The following is a 23,636-nucleotide window of genomic DNA, read 5'->3' on the forward strand; positions in this document are numbered from 1 at the left end:
CTACAGAGAAATTGAATAGTGTAGTATGGTTGTATTAAAACAAAACAACTCGCAAAACCAAACCCGTCAATCCAGAATTGTAGTGAATTTAGGTGATGTACCCAGGCCTAGTAAATCTTAGATGTTTAACAAGGTATTTCCTCAAACCTCTGTATATATTTGGGGTCGGGAAGGAATTCTCCTCCAGGCAGATTGGAAGAGGCCCTGGAGGTTTTTTGCCTTCCTCTGTCGCATGGGGCACGGGTCACTTGCTGGAGGATTCTCTGCTCCTTGAAGTCTTTAAACCATGATTTGAGGACTTCAGTAGCTCAGACATAGGTGAGAGGTTTTTCGCAGGAGTGGATGGGTGAGATTCTGTGGCCTGCGTTGTGCAGGAGGTCGGACTAGATGATCATAATGGTCCCTTCTGACCTTAATATCTATGAATCTGTGAATATGATTTTATTGCCGATCTAAGCAGAACTCCTTTGTTACACTTCTACCAACCTCATACACAAGTTCTGCAGAGGGAAATGCCACTCAGATGGAATATAGGATTGTGCAGTCTTAGTGAAAATATTTCTTAACTGCTGTGTTTTGTCAGCTGCTGCTGGTTGATTTTCCTATAGACAAGATGCATCGGGTTTGCAGTCGGTGGAGTTATATGCCAAAAAGTGTACAAATAGCCTTGCAAAATTCTACTTGGGATACTCATTTTCATGTGTAAGATCCTAGTATATCGATGTAGAAAGGATAAGTACCCAGATCCAAACATCTTTTTTGGTGACACTTGTATGTTTCCATCATGGTGTAGCCAGGAAAATTAACCATCTGCTATACTGTTACTCATTGTTACTGTGAGATGTTTAAAATAGTCACCTCAAAAGATACAGAGTTGCTTTATAGAAGTTAAAGTACAATTAAGCAACTTTTCAGTTCTTTCCAAAAGGTTGTTGTGAAGATTAACGTTCTTAAAGTGCTTTGAGATCTGTGGATGGAAAGTGCTAAAAAAGTGCAAAATATTTTCTTAAACCCAGTAAGTTTCCCAGGGCCGACTAAAGGATTTTTGCTGCCCCAATCAAAAAAATGTTTGGCCGCCCCCACTTTTTTTTTTTTGCCCCTCCCCCCCTTCCCAAGCCCTTCCCCAAATCCCTGGCCCCGCCTCCTCCCCCGGGCATGCCACATTCCCCCCCATTGCTTCCTGCAGCTCCCCGCAACCCCCCGCCCTCGCTCATCTCTGCTCTGCCTGCTCCCCTGAATGTGCCGCCGCTCTGCTTCTCCCCCCTCCCTCTCAGATGAGGGAGAGGCAGCGCGTTCAGGGGAGCAGGCGGAGCGGAGGTGAGCGAGGACGGGGCGGGGCAGTGCAGGAAGTAATGGGGGGGCAGAAGAACTGCTCCCTGCCCCAGCTCACCTCCACTCCATCACCGCCGCCACCTCCGAGCGCGCCGCTGCACGGCTTCTCCCCCCTCCCTTCCAGGCTTGCTGCGTGAAAGAGCTGTTTGGCGTGCGGCAAGCCTGGGAGGGAGGGGGAGAAGTGGAGCAGCGGCGGCACACTCAGGGGAGTAGTCGGAGGCGAGCTGGGGCGGTGGGGGCTGGAATGCCGCCCCAAGAAATGTGCCGCCCCAAGCACCTGCTTGTTCTGCTGGTGCCTAGAGCTGGCCCTGTAAGTTCCTACTTCAAGGTTGGTGAAATAAATGAATACAGTCTGTGGAGGCATTTGTTTTCCTTTAAATAAAATATAAAATATTAATATTACAGCATTGCAGTAATGGGTATGTAAGAAAGTCATGGATGTGTTTCAATTTTCAGAGCAGTGGAAAGAGTTCAGTGCTGGAAAGTCTTGTGGGGAGGGATCTGCTCCCACGAGGTACTGGAATTGTCACCCGGAGACCCCTTATCCTGCAGCTGGTGCATGTCTCACCAGAGGATCGTCAGAAAACATCTGGAGATGAAAATGGTAAGAGTGATCCAAATGGGATTTTAATCTTCATGTGTTTATGTAGTTCTCTTTAAAAGGAAACTCCTCGGGATATTTCTATCCTTTTTGTGCATTCAAACCAAGTGGGGAAAAAATCACTTGAACTTCAAAATGTATTTGCACATTTTTTCTTATTCCTTTGAGGCTTATTTTATACATATATTGTGTTGAAAAAACAGCCACTGTAATCCCCTTTTCTACCCATACAACAGAAGCTGCAAAAACTCTGGCAATTAGGAGAATTGGTTCTTTCAATAGCTTTTCTTCTTTAACAGTTTCATATTTGTAGTCTTACCTCTGTTCTCTCCTTTGTATTCAGTGAGCACCTTTGAGAAGAGAGTATTCCAGGATCTGACCGGTAGTGATTGCATAGGGTGTGCAGAGCATTTTTGCTTATGTTCTCTGTTCCTGCTATAAATAAAACCTCCCCAATAAGTGCATGACTGTGGAGAGGAGTTAAAGAATGTATGTACACTGGAAAAAATAGTGGGCTGGGGAGTACGAAAACAAGCCTTTATTGGTTTAAACCTTAATTGGAACCTCCAGTTGCTTATTGATATCATTTACTAAGCTGTATTGAGAAATTCTAAGCCATGTGAAAGTAGGATGATTTAGATTATTCTAAATCTCGTCTAGTCTAAAGCATTAGTCTCTTTTAGCGACTCCTTCTTATCCCTTGGCAGATCAAGCATGTCACCTCAATTGCCAGTTGGGAGTTGGAACAGTTTCACTTTGCATTAAGTAATACTTTTGGTCTATGTGAGAATGAGACCACTAGAATTAATCAGTCATAGCAAAAAATATTTTCATTTGACAGTGGAACCACATACACTTCTGATAGCATGATAAACTTAAATATAAATACTAGAATTGTTAGTTTTCCCTGAATTTAAATAAAGCTCCTTTAAAAACCTTTAGTTCAAAACAGATTCCTGAAAATATTAAATCAAGGCTCTAGAAGTCTGTTACTTGTTATAACACGCAGCACAAGAAACTACTCCACAAGCATGGGCTCTGATATGGATATTAAAATAGAACCACAGAACACATTTGGTTTCTTTAAAGTATCCATAAAATTTAATTTCACATTATTTGTGTTTTATCTGCACCTAATGTTTTGGTACCCTTTCAACTGCTTTGACCTCGCGCACTGTAGAATGAGATACATGATAATTACTAGTTTGTTTGTCGTAGTCTGCAAGTTTAAGGGTAGAAAAGATGGTTTTTTAGACTAGGACAGATTATTAGGAGTTTGTAGGCATCTCTTCTGTTCTCAACTCTGTTACAAATTTCCTGTGACCTTGGGCTTCAGTCTTTTCAACTATAAAATGGGGATAATGGCACCTACTGCACAGAGATGGTAAGTTAAATAAATATTTATAAAGCCCATTGAGATCTTTGAATGAAAGCCACAACATATGTGCGAAGTGTTATATCTACATTTTTAATTTTCAGAGTAAGGTAGGCTCATCTGATCGGAATGGACAGAGCTTTATGGCTTCTATCAACAAAGTTAAAATTTCTTTACTGAGGTGCAAATAAATTGCACGGATGCTCCAAGAAGCTGGGACAAACTAAAGCAAAATACACAGACGCTTTTCAATAGATACCTTTCTTTATGTGTAGGGCCCTGCCAAATACATGGTCCATTCTGGTCAATTTCAAGGTCATAGGATTTTAAAAATATTAAATTTCATGATTTCAGATATTTAAATCTGAAATTTCACAGTGTTGTAATTATAGGGATCCTGACTCAAAAAGGAGTTGTTGGGGGGTCGTTGTACTGCTACCCTTACTTATGTGCTGCTGCTGACGGCGGCAATCCCTTCAGAGCTAGGCGGCTGGAGAGCGGTGGCTGCTGGCCAGGAACCCAGCTCTGAAGGCAGAGCTGCCACCGCCAGCAGCAGTGCAGAAGTATGGATGGCATGGTGTGGTTTTGCCACTCTCACTTCTGCGCTGCTGCCTTCAGAGCTGGGTCCTCAGTCAGCAGCTGTCCCTCTCTGGCCGCCCAGCTCTGAAGGCAGCAGCACAGAAGTAAGGGTGACATGGTATGGTATTGCTGGCAGGGCACTGCCTTCAGAGTTGGGTACCCAGCCAACAGCTGCTGCTCTCTGGCCATCCAGCTCTGAATGCAGCAAAGAAGTAAGGGTGGCAATACCGTGACCCCCCTGCTTCTCCAATAACCTTGCAACCCCCCCGCAACTCCTTTTTGGGTGAGAACCCCCAGTTTGAGAAATGCTGGTCTCCCCCATGAAATCTGGTCTTTTGTGTGCTTTTACTCTCTACTATACAGATTTCATAAGGGGGAGACCGGGTTTCACGGTGTGTGACACATTTTTCATGGGCGTGAATTTGATAGGGCCCTATTTATGTGTGTTAGATATAAGTACACAAACAACTGTCTGTATATAAACCTATATGTAGCTAATTATGATGATCAGATGTGTCTTTTTCATTCCAGCCTCAAGGACTAAAATGACATGAAATAAAGAATAACCATATGAACTTTGTCCTTCCATAGTAGCTGATGTGACGCATAGTTGTCCTATGATAATTTTAGGGATTTAGAGAATTTTCTTGTTTGGAAAAAATAACTCATTTTACTTTCTTTTGAATATTAACAAAATTATATGCTGCTGAGTTCGGCTGCAGTATTACTGACTGTTTCTTAAATGAGTCAGCATGGTCTGTCTCTCATACAATGTCAAAGCTGTATGCTGTCAGAGGGTCTGTTTTGTTGATATTATAAAGCAAACACTGTTAAGGAGATGAAGTCCAGAATTCGATCTACATTTAAAAAACAAAAACAAAACACTCTGGCAGATAAATACCCTCTGGAATTTGAATTTTATGTGTAATTTTGTCACCAAACCAAGATTATTAATATGAAGCTGAATGACAACACAGGACAAATACCAGTGAGGGAGAGGAGTGCTTAATCTATTGGACCTCTAGTACTGTTCCATAACAAATGCTATTCTCAGAATTAAATATGTTCCTGCTGACATCATTGTGCTAGTGCATGTGCAAAATTATGAAAACCATTTTAGCTTTGAAATGTTGTGTGAAAGTTTTGCCAGATGAACTAGGACAACTTGGTAGTTCATTATTAAGATTCCAAAAATAGTGCAAATAATGGATTATTTTCAAAATAATTAGAATTATATTCCACTTGCTAATAAGATGAAAGTATATGTTTCTAAAACTGACATACAGTAGTTGCATATGGTGGCCATACAATACAGTTTGTAAATAAATCTAAGGACAGTTGCATATCTGAACTCTACACCTCTAACTCTGAAGTGCATTTCATGGAACTAACCCTGTGGCACTTGACTGTAGTTGATTAAGTTGGCTACTAGTTAGAGTGCCAGGTAATGTCATAGGCTAGCTACCAATTTTACTAAAGTTGTTAGAGGCAAGTTACTAGGAGACTTGTGAAATCTTATAATTTTTTTAAGTCCGGCCCATAATATCATAATCCCCAGACAGGGCACTGGATAGCAACATATGACGTTTTTGCAAGAATGCTGGATAATCAGGAATGCTAGACATTTATTGTATAATAAGAAGAGTTTCATATTATCCGCAATGTTATAACTGCTCCGGTTATTCCAGTTTAGTAAACTTGGTTTCTGTTTCAGAGCTTTTGTGAATATCTGTTCTCTCGAGCATATTTTAGCATCTGGTCATTAAATAAATTGACATATTTGCTTTTACTTCCGTTTTTAAAAAAATACACTAAACTTGCAAAATCTCCAATAAAAATCAGTAGCTTGGGCAAAAAATATTATGATGCACCCCTAATTAGAATGAATTAGAATTTGGAAAACAAACTTAATATTTGCCCGTCAAAATGACAGTGTCCTAAGTGAGGGGAGATTTTTCTGCTAGTTGAATCTTATACAAGAAGTCCTCCGTTTCTGCACCAGTGCACTGTACTGTTCTGAACATACTGTTAATGAACTCTTCATGCTCATAAACGTACGAACACATAAAGGTTCCTTGTGCTTTCATTTGAATGCCTCCTTGTATTGTGCTGATCTTGACTTAACATTTTAACACCAGCTTTAGCTTGTCTATAAATCATACACATCTTCGTTCCAAAAGTGAGGCTTTATACATGATGTTTTTATAAACAGAAATTTATCTTCAGCATGGGTATATTCACCCAGAAAATTCCTCCCTTGTTTTGTAGTTTAAAGAGTTCAGAATTGTCACCTATTGTACTTGATTTCAGATCTTAATATTGTTGTGCAGAATAATTGTTTTTCAAAAACAGTTGAAGGTAAATACATTGTTATAACGACTGTTCAGGCAGTTGGAAATAACCTCTACTTTCCAGTGATGCTAATTTCATCTTGATATCCTTTGACAAGAGTCAGTGTGATTTACCTGAGGAATGAGCCCATATAATTTTTCTCTGGAAGAAGCCTACCTACTGTGGTTTGAGTTTGATCCTCAGCACTCTGGTAGGGAGGATACGTCTAAGGACAATGTAACTGACAATGTTTCTGATTTTCTTTTGTGCCAGACCAAAGAGCAACCATTTTTTGAGTCACTTTTGAGCCTTCCCTGACATGATAAAATCATACCGCTTCACTGAAATGAAGGGATAGTAAATACGATTGCTATTCAGTAGAACAGAATTTGAAGCTTCCAAAGAGCTTCTAACCCAAAATACAGAAAATATATTAACACAAAGGGAATAGTCTACTCCATTAGAAGTGAGGGATTAAGCACTGCATTTTCACATCACCATATCTGACAGAGAGAGAGAGTCTCTGTAACTCTCATTTACACTGAGGTCCGAGAGAGAGACCCTCATAATAGTTCTGTTTGTTGATAACCATACGACTGTTTGTGGCAATAGCACACTGCATAATTTTCTATTGAATTATAGGACAAAGAAAGCAATTGAGAGAGCTCTGTGAAATTTCTGCCCCCCTTAATTATTAAATTGGCCTTGCAGCTAAGAATCATTTTTATAATTAAACTTCATCCATTTTGTGGGAGGATGGGATGGGGGAGAGGACGTATGACAGATCAGTTTAGTAACCTTTACTGTTTGAGTATCTGAGATGGGAAGTTAAATGTTGCAGTCTTACTGAACAGTTAATATGGAGCCAGAAGATAGGAGCCGGAGTCTGAATCTAGAATCTGAAGTTTACTTAAGCAACATTATTTTATCAGCTTTTCACATGAGTACCTCCAAACACAGGATCTTGTGATATCTGAAGCAAGTGCTGTTTATATCTCAGTAGCAGGCAGAAGCCCCAGTCAGGTTTTGGGGCCCCCTGATGTGCTTGGTGTTGTACAAGCACAAAGGAAGACAGTTGCTGCTGCAAAGAGCTTACCATCTTAAAAGACAAAGGGTGGAGTAACTGGCACATCATCATCAGAGTGGGACTGGGCATGTGTCTCTTCAGTTTCATTTCTTTATTTTTATTTGTTATAGGGTGGAATGAAGGGATGAGTAAACAGGAACAATAATGTCTAGATTTCAGATTGTAAGAAGTGGTCTACTAGTGTTTAGGGACTGTAAAGTACTGAAGAGGGAGAGCAGGGAGACCAGCTGGATCTCTTCATGCACCAGTGGTGCTGCTCCTGCCCGTTTTGGGAAGTCCTTGCTGTCCCTGTTTCAACCTAGAAGATCTTGGGGTTCTGATGGTAGCCTTTTATGACCCTAGTGGGCTTCCTCCGCTCCCAGTAGAGGTTGGCGTGAGGAAGTAGCCTTCTTAGTGAAAAGGGAGATATAGGGTGAATAAAGTTTGTTTTTGAAATCTACATTTTTAAAGTCTAAATTACCTGGCAGTCTCTTCTTAAATAGTCTCAGATTTCTGGCCATTGTATCCTGCTTATTTTAATTTTCATGAGTTTCTCATTGATGTGCAGGAAGTTGTCATGCATAACTATGATTTATGCAGAAAAAAGTTAATAATCTCTCTACAGCCCATTAGCCATCTCCAGCAATACTTCAAAAAAAAATGCCCCGATATTAAAACCTTGTTTTCAAATAGGTTTTATAGCTTATCCAGGGTGAGAAATGCCCTTCATCAAGGGAAGTTCTAGACTGCTCTGTTGAACCAAAAGGGCATTGTTCTGTGTGTTTGAAATCAAAGTACTTCAAAATAATAATTCTGAGGTGAACAGCTATAATAAAGACATGACATTACAATATATTTGGTTAATGTGTATCATTTAGTGATCAAGATCTGTTTACGGTGTATTGTGATAATGCATTAAGCATTTTCATTAATTATTGAATAGCATGCATGTCTGTATGCATGCTTTTATAATCCCTCTAAGCCTGGTACAGAAAGGTAAAGAGAATGCTATGTAAGACTTAATGGCAAATACTAAACTTTATTCAATGCTGTTTCTGTTTAACTGCAGACCCTGCTACATGGAAAAATCCAAGACACCTTACTAAAGGTTTCTTTTAGCCACTTGTTGTCCCTACACATTATCTGCATGTTTATGTATTCTAACTACCTGCATTTCATGCCACTTCATTGCTGACTGCACTTTTACTTTGACACACTGGCTACTATATTGACTGATGGTTATTTTGGTCGGTCTTGTGGCTTTTTTTTTTTCAATTTCAGTCATTTCTGTCTTTGCCTGCATTAGCATCTAAGGGATGAATTTAACTTTTCTTTTGTGATGTGTTGCTTTATCATATAACTTTCATAATTTTTTAATTTACGAAATGTGTTTTTAATATGTATTGGTGAGTGTCTTTTGGGACTCCTACCAGAATGAAATAGTTTGAATGGTACTTACTTTTAGATAAGCAGTATTTGGATGAGCAAATAGTAAGCAGAGTTCTTGTTGGTTCCTTTCTAGAACTGATTTCTGTATAGAGAAACTGGGAATTTGAAATGCCACATGACTTAAAAAATGGAGATCTAGTTGAAGGAATAGAGGTGTCTACAGATATGACTAAAACTTACTTTTTTTTAGTAGGAGCTTGTCATCCGGTACACTCAATAACAGAAATGGCCACTTCTATATCTCCTTTTCTGTTTTGGGGCCTGATCCTAAGAAGCACAGAGTATTGTCAGCCAACATGGAAGACTTTGTGGCTAAGGATGCTTGGCTGCTGGCAGAATTGGGCTTTATAAGACTTATGCCCCAAAGTTTCATTGTTAAACAGTACATAAGTGTTCTATTTGGTTTTTTTGCTTGAGCAAAAATCTGATCTTTGTAATCTGATCTCGCCTCTTATGAAAAGACCACTTTTCAAAACCTACTCTGTGCGCACTGTATGTATACTTAATTGTGTATATTTAATTGCGAAAACTGTTTTTTTTTTTTTTTTTATCACAAACTGATCTTGAAATAGGCAAGGCATTTCTGGGGACTGCTAGGATAGGGAAATGAGTCATTCTTTTAATCAAATCCATTATTCAGAGACTGGAAATTAGGCAATGGATCTACAAATTAAAATTTGGAATGAGATGCAGAGAGTTAAATATATGTATTTAGAGCCATTTAATTTCTTACAGTAGGAAGTAGATTAACTTTTGCGTTTCTGCTGCTACTTTAAAAGAAAATGTATCTTGGTTTTCAACAAACTGTGCAAGTGAAAAAGACACCAGGATACTTAGGCTCTTAGTAGGGTGTCCTTGAAAATGAAACTTTTTTTTCCTCTCTAACTCAAGTAATGGTTTTGTTTTCAGGAATTGATGCTGAAGAATGGGGTAAATTTCTTCACACCAAAAATAAGGTATGTTTATTGTGGAGTGACAGTAGCTCATTCATAGTTAAAATGAGCTAGCTTTCCATTATAAGCCTGAAGTTCAGTCCCAACCCTTTCTTCTCCACCAATTTCCCCTAAAAGGGATGAACTCCACATGCTACATTTCATGCCAAGGTAGAATTTTTTTCTTGGGAAGTTTGTGGGGTTTTTAAGTTCAGAAAAGGAAGTTTAAAGTTATGGTGTCTCTGGGTTTTTTCTCTTCTACAGTGCTTGTCCTCACTATATTGGCTTGTATTGCCTGAATGGCTAGGCTGTAAAAATTCCAAATTTGTATGTATTGTTGGCTTTGCTTTTAGTGTTTTTTGGGGAAGCATTGAGTGGAAATGGCAAAGATAAGTACATATACCATCACAAATTGTTTTTATTACTCTACGTTAAGATAGTCAGGGAAGGAGTTAACTAGAGACTTATGTGAGCAGAGATACAAGAGGAAAGTAGTGGAAGACTGTAGGAGGGGGATTGAAAGGAATAGAAAGAGCTTCCTCAGCCCTGTGGTGAACACTGAAGGACTGTAATGCTTAAGAGTCTTTCTATGTTAAGGACAGTTTGTCTCCCTTGGTTGAAGCAAGCCATCCTTGATTTGATGACTTGCTTGTTCATTTTGATTTTGATTTTTTTGGACTGGGTTGAAGAGGGCCCCAGTTCTGACTCCCTGTACTTTGGGTCAGGGAGAAGAAATTTGTTGTGAAGAGGTATGGCAGAATGCAGTTTTTTGTGTCATTGTGTTTTTGCCCCCTCTTTGTGTATTGCTTGAAGCTATGGCTTAGGCCACTCATGTAGAGGTCTTTTTTCACATTTATAGAATGCTGCTTAGAAAATAATTTCATAAGTGTTTAACTATTAGTTGATTTGCTGTTGACTCCAAACTGTTTCTACAACTTCTGGCAAAGCCAGAGATGGAGAAAGATGGAGAATGATGGGGGATACATACAGAGATGGGGAACCAGGAAGGACGGAAGACTGGATGACATAGTTCTGTGCTGCCTAGTTTTGGACTGGGGGGTGTTCTGTTTAAGGAAGGAAGAGTGGTTGCAGAGTATGGAGGCAGATCAGGGAAGATTTGCAGGGTATGGTGAAGGGGACTGGAGAGGGGGACGAACAGGGTACCTGGGAGATGCACTAACATCATGTCGCCCTCTGTATCCTACTCACATTAAAAATTCAAAGACAGAATTTTATTAGATATAAAACTAATATAGTTTAAACACTTTATTGTGGATAAATCTTTCCCCTTGATGAGATCTTGGTATCCAGTAGTAACTCCTGCTGCCCATTGTAGCCAAAGGTGAATGTTATTACTCAATGATCAGTTAGTTTCCAGCTATTAATGTTCACTCTGATAGCATTGTAAAATAGTGCAGAAGATTATTCTTGCTTTTTATGTGCATACTTACAGTATTTATCACTTTATGTTGGCAAGAAGAACATTTTGGTGATATATACAGTAAGTACATTGCTGTCTGACTTTCAATTACTTTTGCTTCTGTATTTCAGCTCTATACAGACTTTGAGGAAATTCGACAAGAAATAGAAAACGAAACAGAGAGGATTTCAGGAAATAATAAGGTTGGTACAAGATGAACTAAACTCTAGTTCACAGAATATCATAGCTTCTGAAATTCCTTACTGTCATGGGGTCCTCACTGATGGTGGCACCTTTTCCTGGCTCTTCTGGGGATTAGCTCTCTTCCAGGTCTGACACCTCTCTTTGTGGGGTCTCAGCCTGTTGTCTTCTCTCTCGCACTGCTGCCCCTCCCTCACTCCAGGGACTTCAGCTTCCTCTTTGTGACTCAGCCCTCCTGCCAGGTCACTGTTGTTTGCCTTTCTGGGGTATAGAGTCACAGTGGACAAGCTGTCCAGGCAATGCCACTCCATCAGTGTCCGGTAAGGGAACCTGGGCCCTCTCACAACTTTGGATTCCAGCCCAGGGACTCTACAACATGCAGTCAACTTCTGCTCAGTCCCTTCTCTCCCTGGGCTGCTTCCTACTCATCTCCAACAGGCTTTCTTCTCTGCCAGTCTCTCTGCTACGTACACCCTTCTCTCGGGGCCAGGACCACAGGATCCTACTCTTTCCTTAGATTCCCTCCTTTCCTCTTTAAAGCAGTGGGCTCCAAACTGGGGGTGCACCATTTTTTTTCTTCGGCAGCAGCTCTGCATGTCCGTGGCTGGTGTTCCCATCCGGCGATGCGCCTGCGGCAGGTCTTCCAGTCCTGTTCCGTCGGTGGCATGTCTGTGGCAGGTCTTCCAGTCTTCGTCCTGGGGGTGCACGAGCCAAAAAGTTTGGAGACCACTGCTCTAAAGCACAGAGGGTCGCTGCAGCCATTTTCTGCTCAGCTGAATGCTGTCTTCCAATCAGGGATTGCTTTGCCAGCCTAAACCTCTCGTGTAGCCACTAATTGGCCCTTTCTCAGCTTCCATGGCCCTTTTGGGCCTGATGTGGGGCAAACACCCCATCCAACTTGCAGAAGATCTGGGGGCTAAATGTTGGGAAGGCCTCATACAACTCCAGTGTACAGTAAATAATGTAATGGATCCACTAGCACATGTAGTTCACGTAGTTCTGAGGTGACACCAGCACTGCTATGAAATGATTATGCTGCCAGAATTCTGGGTATCAGACTTCGTTTCAAAACTTGTTTATGTAGTAGTTCCACAAGAAGTAGCCTCCACCTCCCTAGGTTGAACCCATATGGTATTTATCTATACAGCTTGGTGTGTATGTATGACACTTTGTTTAGCTTGTAAAATCAGCAGCCATGTTTATGTGCATATGTGCAGTTTCTGAAACTTAGTTTTATCCATCAAGTAGGAGAAGGCAGGATTACACACACAAAGAAATTGGTTGGTAAACTGATTACCTTATTTCTGGACAAATTCTTGTGTAGAGGTCTCTGGTTCAGGAGTTTAATTTTAATAAAGAATTGGCTTTCTGAGGGGTAAGTCTAGGTAAAAAAATCTTCTAACTCTAATTCTTGGTGATATTAATGTATTTCTAGGGGATCAGTCCTGAACCTATTCACCTTAAAATTTTTTCACCGAATGTTGTCAATCTGACTCTTGTGGATTTGCCAGGAATGACAAAGGTAAGTGACTGAATTTTACCTTTTGATTTGCTGCAGGTAGGTTATTTCTGAGAGGGGCAAAATAACGTTTGTTTTGACCATTTTGTACCATTTGATAAATCATCTAAGGTTCCCTTTAAAAACAGAAAATGTTGTTGTTCCTCAAGTTGACCAGCAATTCTGTATGGCTTTGAAATTAAGGGTCCCCACCTTGTGATTAGAATTTGGATTTTTGGTAGTGCTGTACACTGATGAGGGGAGAGGGTTTTCTTATAAAGGTTATGTCTACATTGCAGAAAACAAATGACAGCAGCGAGTCTCAGAGCCCGGGTCTGCACACTTGGGCTTGCACTACGGCTCTAAAGATAACCATGTAGACATTCTGATTGGTTTGGAGATTGGGCTCTGAAGACTGGGGAGGGAGTTGGGCTTTAGAGGCCAAGCCAGAATGTCTACATGGCTATTTTTAGTACTGTAGTACAAGCTCCATGAGCTCATGTGTGTAGATCTGGGCTCTGAGATGTGCTGCTGTGGGATTTTTTTTTTTTCTTTTGCAGAGTAGACGTACACTAAGGCTTACATGACGAGGAGTCCTTGTGGCACCTTAGAGACTTCAAATTTATTTGGGCATAAACTTTCGTGGGCTAGAACCCACTTCATCAAATGCATGGAGTGGAAAATACAGGAGCAGGTATAAGAGGCTTGGAAATGTTGTGGAGGTAGCATGCTTGGCTAATAGGAGAGGTGGTACTTTAGTGTCACCAGTAACACCTGTAGCTAATTTGGTAAGTAGTGACCAGAATCAAAATGACACCTCCCCCTCTTACAGAAGTGGCAATGCTTGAAGAATTGCGTAAAGCAAGGAAACAATGGAGGAAACCCTCTGAGCTCTGAAGGACACACAGAGTGCCCTGAAAGGGAGGAAATATTCAGGTCCCATATGAAAGTTTTTTATTGAACAGTGACTTTTTCTAGAGGAAGGGGCTATTTTCTGGCTCCCCAATGGCAGTTAAATGCCTAACTTCCCTAGACTTGCAGTGCAAGTTAGGGGCAGAACTGCCATTTGTTCTTTCGAAAATCTCTTCAAAATTAACATGGTAAGTTGGAGTATTTGGTTTGGTTCTCATTGTGCACTGTTTTCATGTTTTTGTACCTTTCGTATAGTATGTTCATTAACCTGGTTTCAAACTTGATTTTTAGTCCAGAGAAATTTCATTTTATATTGTTGTGTATTTTAATAGAAGTGTGTGATTTGGATTTGCATGATTCACTCCCCCCTTTAGTTTTGTATTGTTTGTTTCCCTTCAGGTACCTGTGGGTGATCAGCCTAAGGACATTGAACTTCAAATCAGAGAACTAATCCTTCGATTCATTAGTAACCCAAATTCAATTATTCTGGCAGTCACAGCTGCCAACACAGACATGGCTACATCAGAGGCACTTAAAATTGCACGGGAGGTAGATCCAGATGGTAAGAAGCAAGACATACTGGCGTCTGCATTTTAGTATTTCTCTTAAAATGGATTTTCCTAGGAAAAAATAAGAATCAAATTAAAGTTTTGGAAAAATGGTACTTGTTTTTCATACTAGTGGATTTTCTCTGGAAACAGTTGTATTTTAACAATTAACATTTTCCAGTTGTAGCTTGTGCGATTCGGAAGCTGTTAACAATGCTGAGATGAATTAGTATCTAATTAAGGGCCTGCTGGCTGCCAGGCAAGGCCAGTCCAGATCCTGTTACTCTTCTAATATGGTCCTGTAATCCACTGCTGTTTCCAAAGCAATATAATTGCATTGAAGAAGGCTGCTTTCACGAGAGTTGTTATTGAGTATGGCCTGCTTACGTGATTACACATTTTATTCCTCCAAAATTGTGTCTTGTAGCAAGGAAAATGCATACTTCTATCGTTAGTAATTGGCTGTTGCATGTGGTTCTGTTCTAGTCTCAAAAGGGGAGAAAATGCATTTGGAAGCATTTGGAGTTCAGATATTGCCCACTTCAGTGCCCTGTATTTGTCTGGCAAGTCTGCTGATTTGAACTTCTTCTGAGCAGTGGATATATACTAATTTTGTATTTATGTAGTGACTGATCCAAATGAGTCCTAAAGCACTCTACATACTTGCTTACTGTATTTATGTGAGAATCATTTTCACAGCTGCTGAAATAGCTAAAAGTATTTTATTTACTTGAAACTACAGAAGAAATATTTAGACAATGAATGTAGTTACTCAAGTTAAAATTATCCCAAGACACCGGGATTAACGCCCTGTCACGCAGTTATCTTACCTGCCTTGGTTTCCCCTCTTCTTCAGGGCCCAACTCAAAGTCCCCAAACAGAGTTGAAGTTCAAAACAAAATTCTTCTCCCCTCTCTCTTCCCTGTTCTGGGGTTTCGTTTATTATTAAACAAAATATATTCAATGCTTCACCCTTCTAATGTGGCTTCCCAAGTATTTTTCTCCTTGGTGCATGGGATTTTTTCCTCTCCATTGTGTCAGGCACAGGATTGCAGTCTCTGCTTGGGCCTCTTCAGGCAAAGCCTCTCAAGGTATGTCTACACTGTGATTAAAAACCCCCATCTGGCCTGTGGCAGCTGACTTGGGTTTGTGGGGGTTGGACTAAAGGGCTGCTTAATTGAGGTGTAGACATTTGGGCTCTAGGACCCTGTGAGTTGGGAAGGTCCCAGAGCTTGTGCTGCAGCCCAAGCCTGAACTTCTACATTGCAGTAAAACAGCCCCTTAGCCTGAGCCCTGTGAGCCTAAGTCAGCTGACATGGGCCAGATGCAAATGTCTAATTGTACTGTAGATGTACCTTAAGGGGCTCCATTTCCAGGCTCCACCTTTTTAACCCCTCTGGAGAACCTCCTCCTAGGTCTTTCCTCGAACCAGGGCTGACTGACGGGGCAACAGATTCTGCTTTTTATTTATTGCCTTGTTCATATGATCAGGCATATAACCCTAGGACTACTTTCCATAATTCCCAGCCTTAAAGGTCTGAGGCCTGTAACAGGTATGCTGGTCTGCAGCTATTATTATATTTGCATATTATTATATTTGCAAAAAGTTCTATAGGATTTTTTTAATGCCTACCGGTGGTCAGGATCTCTGATCTGCGTCCATTTGAAAGGTGGCACTTTCAATAACAGCTCAACAACAGCTAATGGAGGGCTGAGATCCTGGCTCAGTATAGATTTGGGGACAGTACTGAATACTGAATTCTCTTCCTGCAGCACCCGGTTTGTCTACAGGAGCCTTCTATCCCAATACTTACCCAGTCAATCTCTGCTTAGTTTACCAGTTGCTATTTAAGATGTTAAGGCTTCAAGATAGTCTAAGTTTTATTTGTTTCTGAAGCATTTCACGAAGGAAGCAAATCTAGTATACCGACACAGGTTTCTTTCCACATTTGGGTCTAGAGATGTTCGTATCCAAGTATAAAGTTCTTATTTTCCTTGAGAAACATCTGATCGTATACTTTAGAAACTGGTTAAATCTGTTTCATTGTGCACAGAAGAAAATTAATAGGTTTTTTTTCCCTCGCCATTCATATAGTGGTGGTATTGCAAGTGTAGCCCTTGTACAACTGCAAACAAGTCAGGGCTAGCCCTAGGTATATACCAGGGCTCTCTTCTTTCAGCTCACACTTAAAGCCTATAAGCTTGTGAGCCTAGTGCTTCCTCGTATCTCTCACTCTAACCCCATCTCAACTGACACAGTGCTCCTGTCACTGCCGTCAATTATCTGAATTTCCAGCCAACCCAGCAGTCAAACCTTTTTTTCTATGCAGGTTACTGGAGCCCCGTAGGGCCTAGAATCTTGCTCAAAGTTCTAGTCATCTTATTCTGACCATTGTGTTCAGCTAAGGACCTTCTTGAATACTCTGAGGCCTTACTAAACTGCTTGAGGCTGACAAACATCTTGTAAATGACAATTTTCCTGCTGTTTTGATAGGGCGAAGAACGCTTGCTGTTATCACAAAGCTGGATCTCATGGATGCTGGCACTGATGCTATGGATGTACTTATGGGAAGAGTGATTCCAGTTAAACTTGGCATAATTGGGGTAGTGAACAGGTGAGTGTAGGGCAGTGGTCTCCAACCTTTTTAGTACAAGATCACTTTTTGAATGTAAATGCAACCCAGAATCTACCTCAAAGAAACTGCAGAAATAACAGTATTCACACAAACCCAAACACCTTTGCCCCGCCCCTTCTCAGGGGCCCTGTCTTGCTCACAGAGGGGTTGGGAGTGTGTGAGGGGCTCTGGGCTGAGCCTGGGGTAGGGGGTTGGAGTGCAGGAGGGGGTGCAGGGTGCAGGAGGGGGTTCAGGGCTGGGGCTGGGGTGCGGGAAGGGTACGGGGTGTGGGCTTCAGCCAGGCGCTGCTTACCTCAGCTGAGGCATGACTAAAGCAGGCTCCCTGCCTTCCCTGGCCTTGTGCCACTCCCGGATGTGACTGGTTCTCCAGTTCCCCGTTCCCGGTCAATGGGAGCTGCAGGGGTGGTGCCTGCAGGTGAGGGCAGCACGTGAAGACGACCTCCTCCTCCCCATCCCCCCAGGAGCTGCTGCTGGACATGCCGGCCACTTCCAGAAGCGGTGTGGGGCCAGGACGGGCTCTTAGCGGCTGATCTCCCGGTTTGGCTGCAGGAGGGTTGGCAACGCTATCGCGATTGACTGGTCAATTGCAGAGCCTCTAACAGTGGATCTCAGTCTCAATGATTGAGACTGAGATCCACTGTCAGAGGCTCCACGATCAACCAGTCAGTGACCACTGTAGGGGATGGCAATTAATATGTTCTTTTGAAAGCTGGATCTTTCCTTAATACGAAGGAATGCTTTGGTTTCTTAAGCATATGGGTGTGGGATTTAGAGACAATAAGAGCATCTGTATTTAATTACAGAAAGAAATAAGCAGTGGGTGGCCTAGTTTCAAAATGTTGGCTGCTGTGTGGGTACCTGGATTCAGGAGCTTACTCTTCTTCCCATCTGCTTTACCCCTCACATCTTCCATGTGAGAGCTGATACCACTTTGATGTGGAGGCTGCATGCTTAGTCTACTGGGGATGGCTACTGCCCATACTGCTTTCCTACTTACTGTACAACACCAGTCAGTCAGTCCATGGAGTAATGTTTCTAGTACCTTCAAAAGAGATGACATGTCTTCATCCCCAGCACCGAACTACCATCTTTTTTACTGTCAGAGGAAAATGTTGACCAAACTTCGGGTAAACGTGGTTAGTGAAAGAGAGAAAATGGTTGGGGAAATGGGTTAAGAATGAAGGCAAAAATGGCAGATGTTCTGATGACTTAGGGTTGACACTGTCAAGAAAAGTGGAAGCATGAATAAAATAATTGCACCTTACATTTATTAACTAATAGTTCTCTTTTTTACTCTAGGAGTCAATTAGATATTAACAATAAGAAGAACGTAGCTGATTCTATCCGTGATGAATATGCTTTTCTTCAAAAGAAGTATCCATCTCTAGCCAACCGAAATGGAACCAAGTATCTCGCTAGGACACTTAACAGGTACCACAGATTAGAATCATAGAATATCAGGGTTGGAAGGGACCTCAGGAGGTCATCTAGTCCAACCCCCTGCTCAAAGCAGGACCAATCCCTAGTTTTTGCCCCAGATCCCTAAATGGCCCCCTCAAGGATTGAACTCACCACTCTGGGTTTAGCAGGCCAATGCTCAAACCACTGAGCTATCCCTCCCCCCCAATGATTAATTGTCATGCAAAATGCAAAAAGTAAATGACAAATAAAGATCTAAAAAATAAGTGTGGTGGTAACACACACAATGTTTTAAAAATTATTTTTATCTTTAGCATCCCTTAAGTACTACTGCTGTACAGTGAAACATTAGGATGTCTCCCTTTGAAATTTGAAACAAAATGTAGTATCTGTGGTTACTGTACTCTTTCTTAGCAAATGTCATCTTTTTGTTCTACAAGAAGATATTTGTTTGATCATAATTGTTTATATTTTAAGTTGTGCTGGAGATAACGAAGTTTGAAGAGGATTTCTTCCCTTTTCTAACAGAGGAATTTATACTTTCTCTATTTTTAGGTTACTAATGCATCATATCAGAGATTGCTTGCCAGAACTGAAAACCAGAATAAATGTGTTAGCCGCGCAATATCAGTCTCTGCTGAACAGCTACGGGGAACCCGTAGAGGACAAGAGTGCCACTTTATTGCAGCTGATTACCAAGTTTGCCACTGAATATTGCAACACCATTGAAGGAACTGCAAAATATATAGAAACTTCTGAGCTGTAAGTATAATTGTTTATTTATAGAATCTAGATTGTGATAATTGGCATGAAACACTGGATCACATTACTTTAAAACGACAGTAGTAGTAGTAAAAGCAAATCATAATATATTTAAAGATTTTACACTCTGATAATGTTAACTTTAAAATATTCAGTGTGTTTAGGCATAGAAAAACCTTTCAGTTAATATTTTCTCCTCTTCCTCATTTGTAACCTCAATCTTAATTTTATTTTTTTCAGATGTGGCGGAGCTAGAATCTGCTATATTTTTCATGAGACATTTGGACGAACTTTAGAATCTGTTGATCCACTAGGTGGCCTTAACACTATAGATATTTTGACTGCTATTAGAAATGCTACAGTGAGTATTATCTTAGGTTTCCTAAGGTTTTTGCTTGTTGGATTTAAAATGGGATTTTAAAAAATCTTGTCTTGATTCATGTCTGTTGTGTTATGAAATTAAGGTTGTGCTTAAAGCAGGAATTCTTTATTTTGTGTGAAGAAAACAATATATCCTCCCCACATTTTCTGAGACCATACAAGTTAGTTAATTTTTACTGAAATTAATTAAAACCAGGTCCTTCAAGAAATGTAAAGATGTCAGTTTTTTCTTGGTCTCAAGTAATCTTAACAGTGGAATAACACATGCACTTCAAACTTTCCTAATAGTTACAAAAATAATCAGTCTTGTGCATACTTTATAAAGCAAAGAAACTAGACTGGAATTGAGATAAGATTAATGATTGGATCTCTCATGACTATGATTATTTAGGCTACAGACAGGTTCAGGTCAACAACACAAGCAACTCTTGAGTGGGGCCATTGTGGCATCAGAGGTAACTCAACCACTCACCACCTTTACTCTACAGCTAATTTGCATGCAGCAATTCTGTGGGGAAGACTGGACGACATCTGTCAAGAGTTTTCACTGATAGAATATTTGATACAACGGACACTGGTCTTTAAAGGTTCAGTGGTCACATAATAGCTTTGACATCCCCAAATACTTGAAAGGCGCCCCGTAGCAACTCCTTTACCAGAGGAACTGAGGTATGAGCGCAGGGAAGAGACCTTAAAGCACAGAGATGTTGGGACTTGGGGACTGGGTTCTCCTTGCTTCCCCCTTCATAGTACAATTCTCACTAATCTACCCTCTGAACCTATAAATCAGCTGCAGATTGAGGGCCAAATTCATCATTGGATGTTTTTTGTGCAGCGTTTGTGTACTAGTGAGCTTCTCTTTTAAAGTGAAAATGGGTTTATATTGCTTTGGATATTTATAACATCTTCCCTGTGCTGTTTTGGGGTTATTCTGTTTTTTTTAAACCCTTAGGTTACTGGTACATACTCTCAACCTTACCTTCAGCTGAATATAATATTTTATTGTGGGAATAACATGATTTAATTTGGGGATTCATCAGCTAATGCCCCTTTAGGGTTCGTGGAGCACCTAGCACGCTTTGGATGCTATTATCATACAAAAAAGATCTGCCCTTTTCTTCCCTTTTTCGACTAGGGTCCCCGACCTGCCTTGTTCGTGCCTGAGGTTTCATTTGAATTGTTGGTGAAGAGGCAAATCAAACGTTTAGAGGAACCCAGCTTGCGCTGTGTGGAGCTGGTTCATGAGGAAATGCAGAGGATTATCCAACATTGTAGCAATTACAGTACACAGGTAAAAGCAGAAGTTGACTACTAAGTTTAGAAATGTGTACAGGTATTTTTTAGAAATATCATAAACTCTTAAGATCTGGCTTCAGTGCATTGCGACTTGTCTAACAGTATTGAGCAACCTCTTTTATGGTAAAAATTCAGTATCCACATTATATACCCCCCCCTCCAAAAAAAAGTCAGTGTTACTCTGTCAGTGTACATAAAAATCATTCGTGAACTTGTGTAAACAGCCTTGTGAAAGTGTATTCTCTGGGAAATGTGCAAAGGATCTTATTCATAAGGTCAGACTGTCACGGTGGAAGGTATTCATTGTTGGCCTAATAAGGCACTAATGGATTTGGGCATAAGGTTCAGATGCTCTAGTTTTGATAGAAGAGATGCAGATACAGTACTATTATTGAATGCCAAAAGTTAATACAATGACTGAGATTGTTTAGAATGTGATTTTAAATGGGGTGGTCTGAAAATTCAAAGTTGTCATTCCCCACACTAGACAGAATTCTGTATTCTTGTAGCCCTGCAAACATTGATTCTCAGGTTTTGCAGTCCTCATGAAAATGCCGTTCTCATCTCACTGATTGCTCAGAATGAGCATAGCTTTTATCTTCTTTCCCTCCACATATATGTATGCTGAATGTGTTGAAGAAACTTTATTGGAAAACTTTACTGTGTTGCTTTCAAAGACTCTTATTCCCTTAGAAAAAAGTTTAAATGGTTAGCAATGTGTAAGACACTTCCTGTTTTCAGTATTTTGTTGTCTGTTAATAAAGTGTAATGAAGTAAGTTAATTACACTTTTGAATAATTTATTAAGCAACGAATTGCTGATGGCAGGGTTTACAGCAGATCACTAGAAACTCATGCTGTTATGGCTTCAGAAAAATCTCCTGCTTACTAAGTCTCTTAACCTTGATAGGTTAGCCGATGTGTTTGAAATTTCTCATATTCTGAATTAACACAACACGAGGGAAGGGCTGAGACTTACAGGAAAGTGCCTAATTAAGAATAACTATTCTTCTCCCTCTTTCATTGCGGCTTATGAGAGAAGGCACAGCAGATTTGTATGGGAGATAGGAAGGAACTTGGAGGCACAATCGGTTCAGTGGTAGGAATCAGTGTATTATTTTCGGATGAGTCATAAGCGAGGTCCAAACTACTGTGCATGTGGCTATAGAAGATCTCCTCACAGCGCTATTCATTAATGGAAGTGTTAACCCCAGCATCTTGGTATGTCCTGGTTGGGTGCTTTATTCTGACTGTCTACGTTTCTCACCAATTTTAATTGGATACTGTAAACTCTGGTAACTTCAGCATCTCCAAATTGTCTGCATGTAACACTGATTTAAATTTACATTGCGGGAGACTTTCAAACACACATTGTAGTTAAGTGACTGCCATTTTTGTCTTTGAAAATCTCCCCCAAATGTGCCTAGTGGGACAACAAAATCAAGCTGTAGCTACAAAAATTATAAACGATAGTAGCGCATTCCCTGCTGTTAACTCTTATTGCTCACTGACTCAGTATTAACCCTGCTTTTGATTGAAATCAACAAGAACTGTAATCGCAATTCCAACTTGAAGGGCAATTTAAGTTGTTGGGTTTAGTGTATGAGTGCTGGGTGGTGTTGGTGGCCAGTAATATAAAGGGGGTCAGATTAGATGATCTGGTGGTCACTTCTGGCATTAGACTTTAACTCTGTTACATTGCTTTTCCTCCTTGTATTCTAGGAATTGCTGAGGTTTCCCAAACTACATGATGCCATAGTTGAAGTAGTGACCTGTCTTCTGCGTAAGAGGCTACCTGTTACAAATGAAATGGTAATTAGTGGTGTTACTTACCACCTTGTATTCCAATCCTGCTTGGTATCAAACCATTGTTTCTGTTGGTGGTGTCCTTTCTTAGTGCTTTTGTTTACCATATAATCTTAGTTTCAAAAACATTAGACTAAACCAAAATTTTCAAAAATAGAAGCTAAATCCATATTTAGGCACCTAACTTTAGGCTCCTGATTTTGAATACCTTGGCCTAATTTAAAAAAAAATCCCTCTCCCCTCCAAAAAAAGTTTTACCTAGAATTCACATTTTAAACCTCTTAGCCTTCTCTTATATTTTCTTGCTAACATGGAAGCTGTGCTTTATCAGACTCAGAGATGCACAAAAATACGTTACTAAACTTACTCACTTCACTTCATAGTTGATTAGTATGCAGACACTGACGCTGCTGCTGTGGAGTGCTAATATAGCATGTACCACCATATATCTGATAGAGAAATGAAAATTCACTTTCTAGCTTCAAACAAGTCAGTGCTTGGAGAGTGTTAATGTTAAAGACTGGTTTCTTTTTGAGATTTTAAAGCAGTTTTTGATCTAAGAGGAGGGTATTTAAGTCAGTGTAGTTAGCTATGTATGTCGAATGGCATCAGGGTCTCTGTTTCTCTTCCTTGCTCCTCTCTCTCCCCACTGTAGCAACTCTGGGGTTGAGGCTGCAGGATAGGTGCCCTGATCCCAGCAGGCCTTGGCTGGGGGAGGGCTGCCCCGGCCGCGCCAGGGACCGGGATGCCCAGCCCACACTGCAGCAGAGCTGGGTCCCGGGGTGGGGCGCTGTGGCAGCTTGGGGGCCAGGCTAGGCGGGAGCCGGGGGGGGGGCGCCCCTCCCCCAACTGCGGCCGGTCCCCAGGAGGGTTCCTTGAGCACCTGTGTGGTGCTAAATACGCTGCTGCACGGCTGCGCAGCTTACAGGGAACTTAGGTTATGATGGATGAATTACCTTCTTGCCCGAAGAATTTGTCCTTTTGGGTCAGAAATGAAATGCAACCGCAGAGCAGCGTGGGCAAAGCCTGTGCTGTGGGTGTTTATACAGTACTGTGGATAATTAGACTGCAGTTTCTAGGGTTGCCAGTCCAA

General features: G+C 40.9%; 1 protein-coding gene across 12 annotated transcripts in view; it reads left to right on the forward strand.

Annotated features, from left to right (window-relative positions):
• The window catches only part of DNM1L (dynamin 1 like), a 59,401-nt gene that overhangs the window by 17,314 nt on the left and 18,451 nt on the right, over positions 1-23,636 (forward strand). For 6 of the 12 annotated variants that reach the window (XM_043541036.1, XM_037878751.2, XM_043541048.1 and 3 more), the window contains exons 2-12: positions 1,789-1,936; positions 9,643-9,689; positions 11,217-11,288; positions 12,722-12,808; positions 14,096-14,258; positions 16,739-16,859; positions 18,180-18,311; positions 18,855-19,061; positions 19,302-19,422; positions 20,578-20,733; positions 22,460-22,549. In XM_043541036.1, the coding sequence (XP_043396971.1) occupies positions 1,789-1,936; positions 9,643-9,689; positions 11,217-11,288; positions 12,722-12,808; positions 14,096-14,258; positions 16,739-16,859; positions 18,180-18,311; positions 18,855-19,061; positions 19,302-19,422; positions 20,578-20,733; positions 22,460-22,549 (1,344 nt within the window). Of the gene's footprint in view, positions 1-1,788; positions 1,937-8,353; positions 8,393-9,642; positions 9,690-11,216; positions 11,289-12,721; positions 12,809-13,712; positions 13,885-14,095; positions 14,259-16,738; positions 16,860-18,179; positions 18,312-18,854; positions 19,062-19,301; positions 19,423-20,577; positions 20,734-22,459; positions 22,550-23,636 lie in introns of those variants that run through there. The other 6 variants (XM_037878735.2, XM_037878723.2, XM_037878717.2 and 3 more) reach the window with 2 other exon arrangements.

The sequence above is a fragment of the Chelonia mydas genome, chromosome 1, assembly GCF_015237465.2.
Source record: "Chelonia mydas isolate rCheMyd1 chromosome 1, rCheMyd1.pri.v2, whole genome shotgun sequence".
NCBI classification, from domain to species: domain Eukaryota; kingdom Metazoa; phylum Chordata; order Testudines; family Cheloniidae; genus Chelonia; species Chelonia mydas.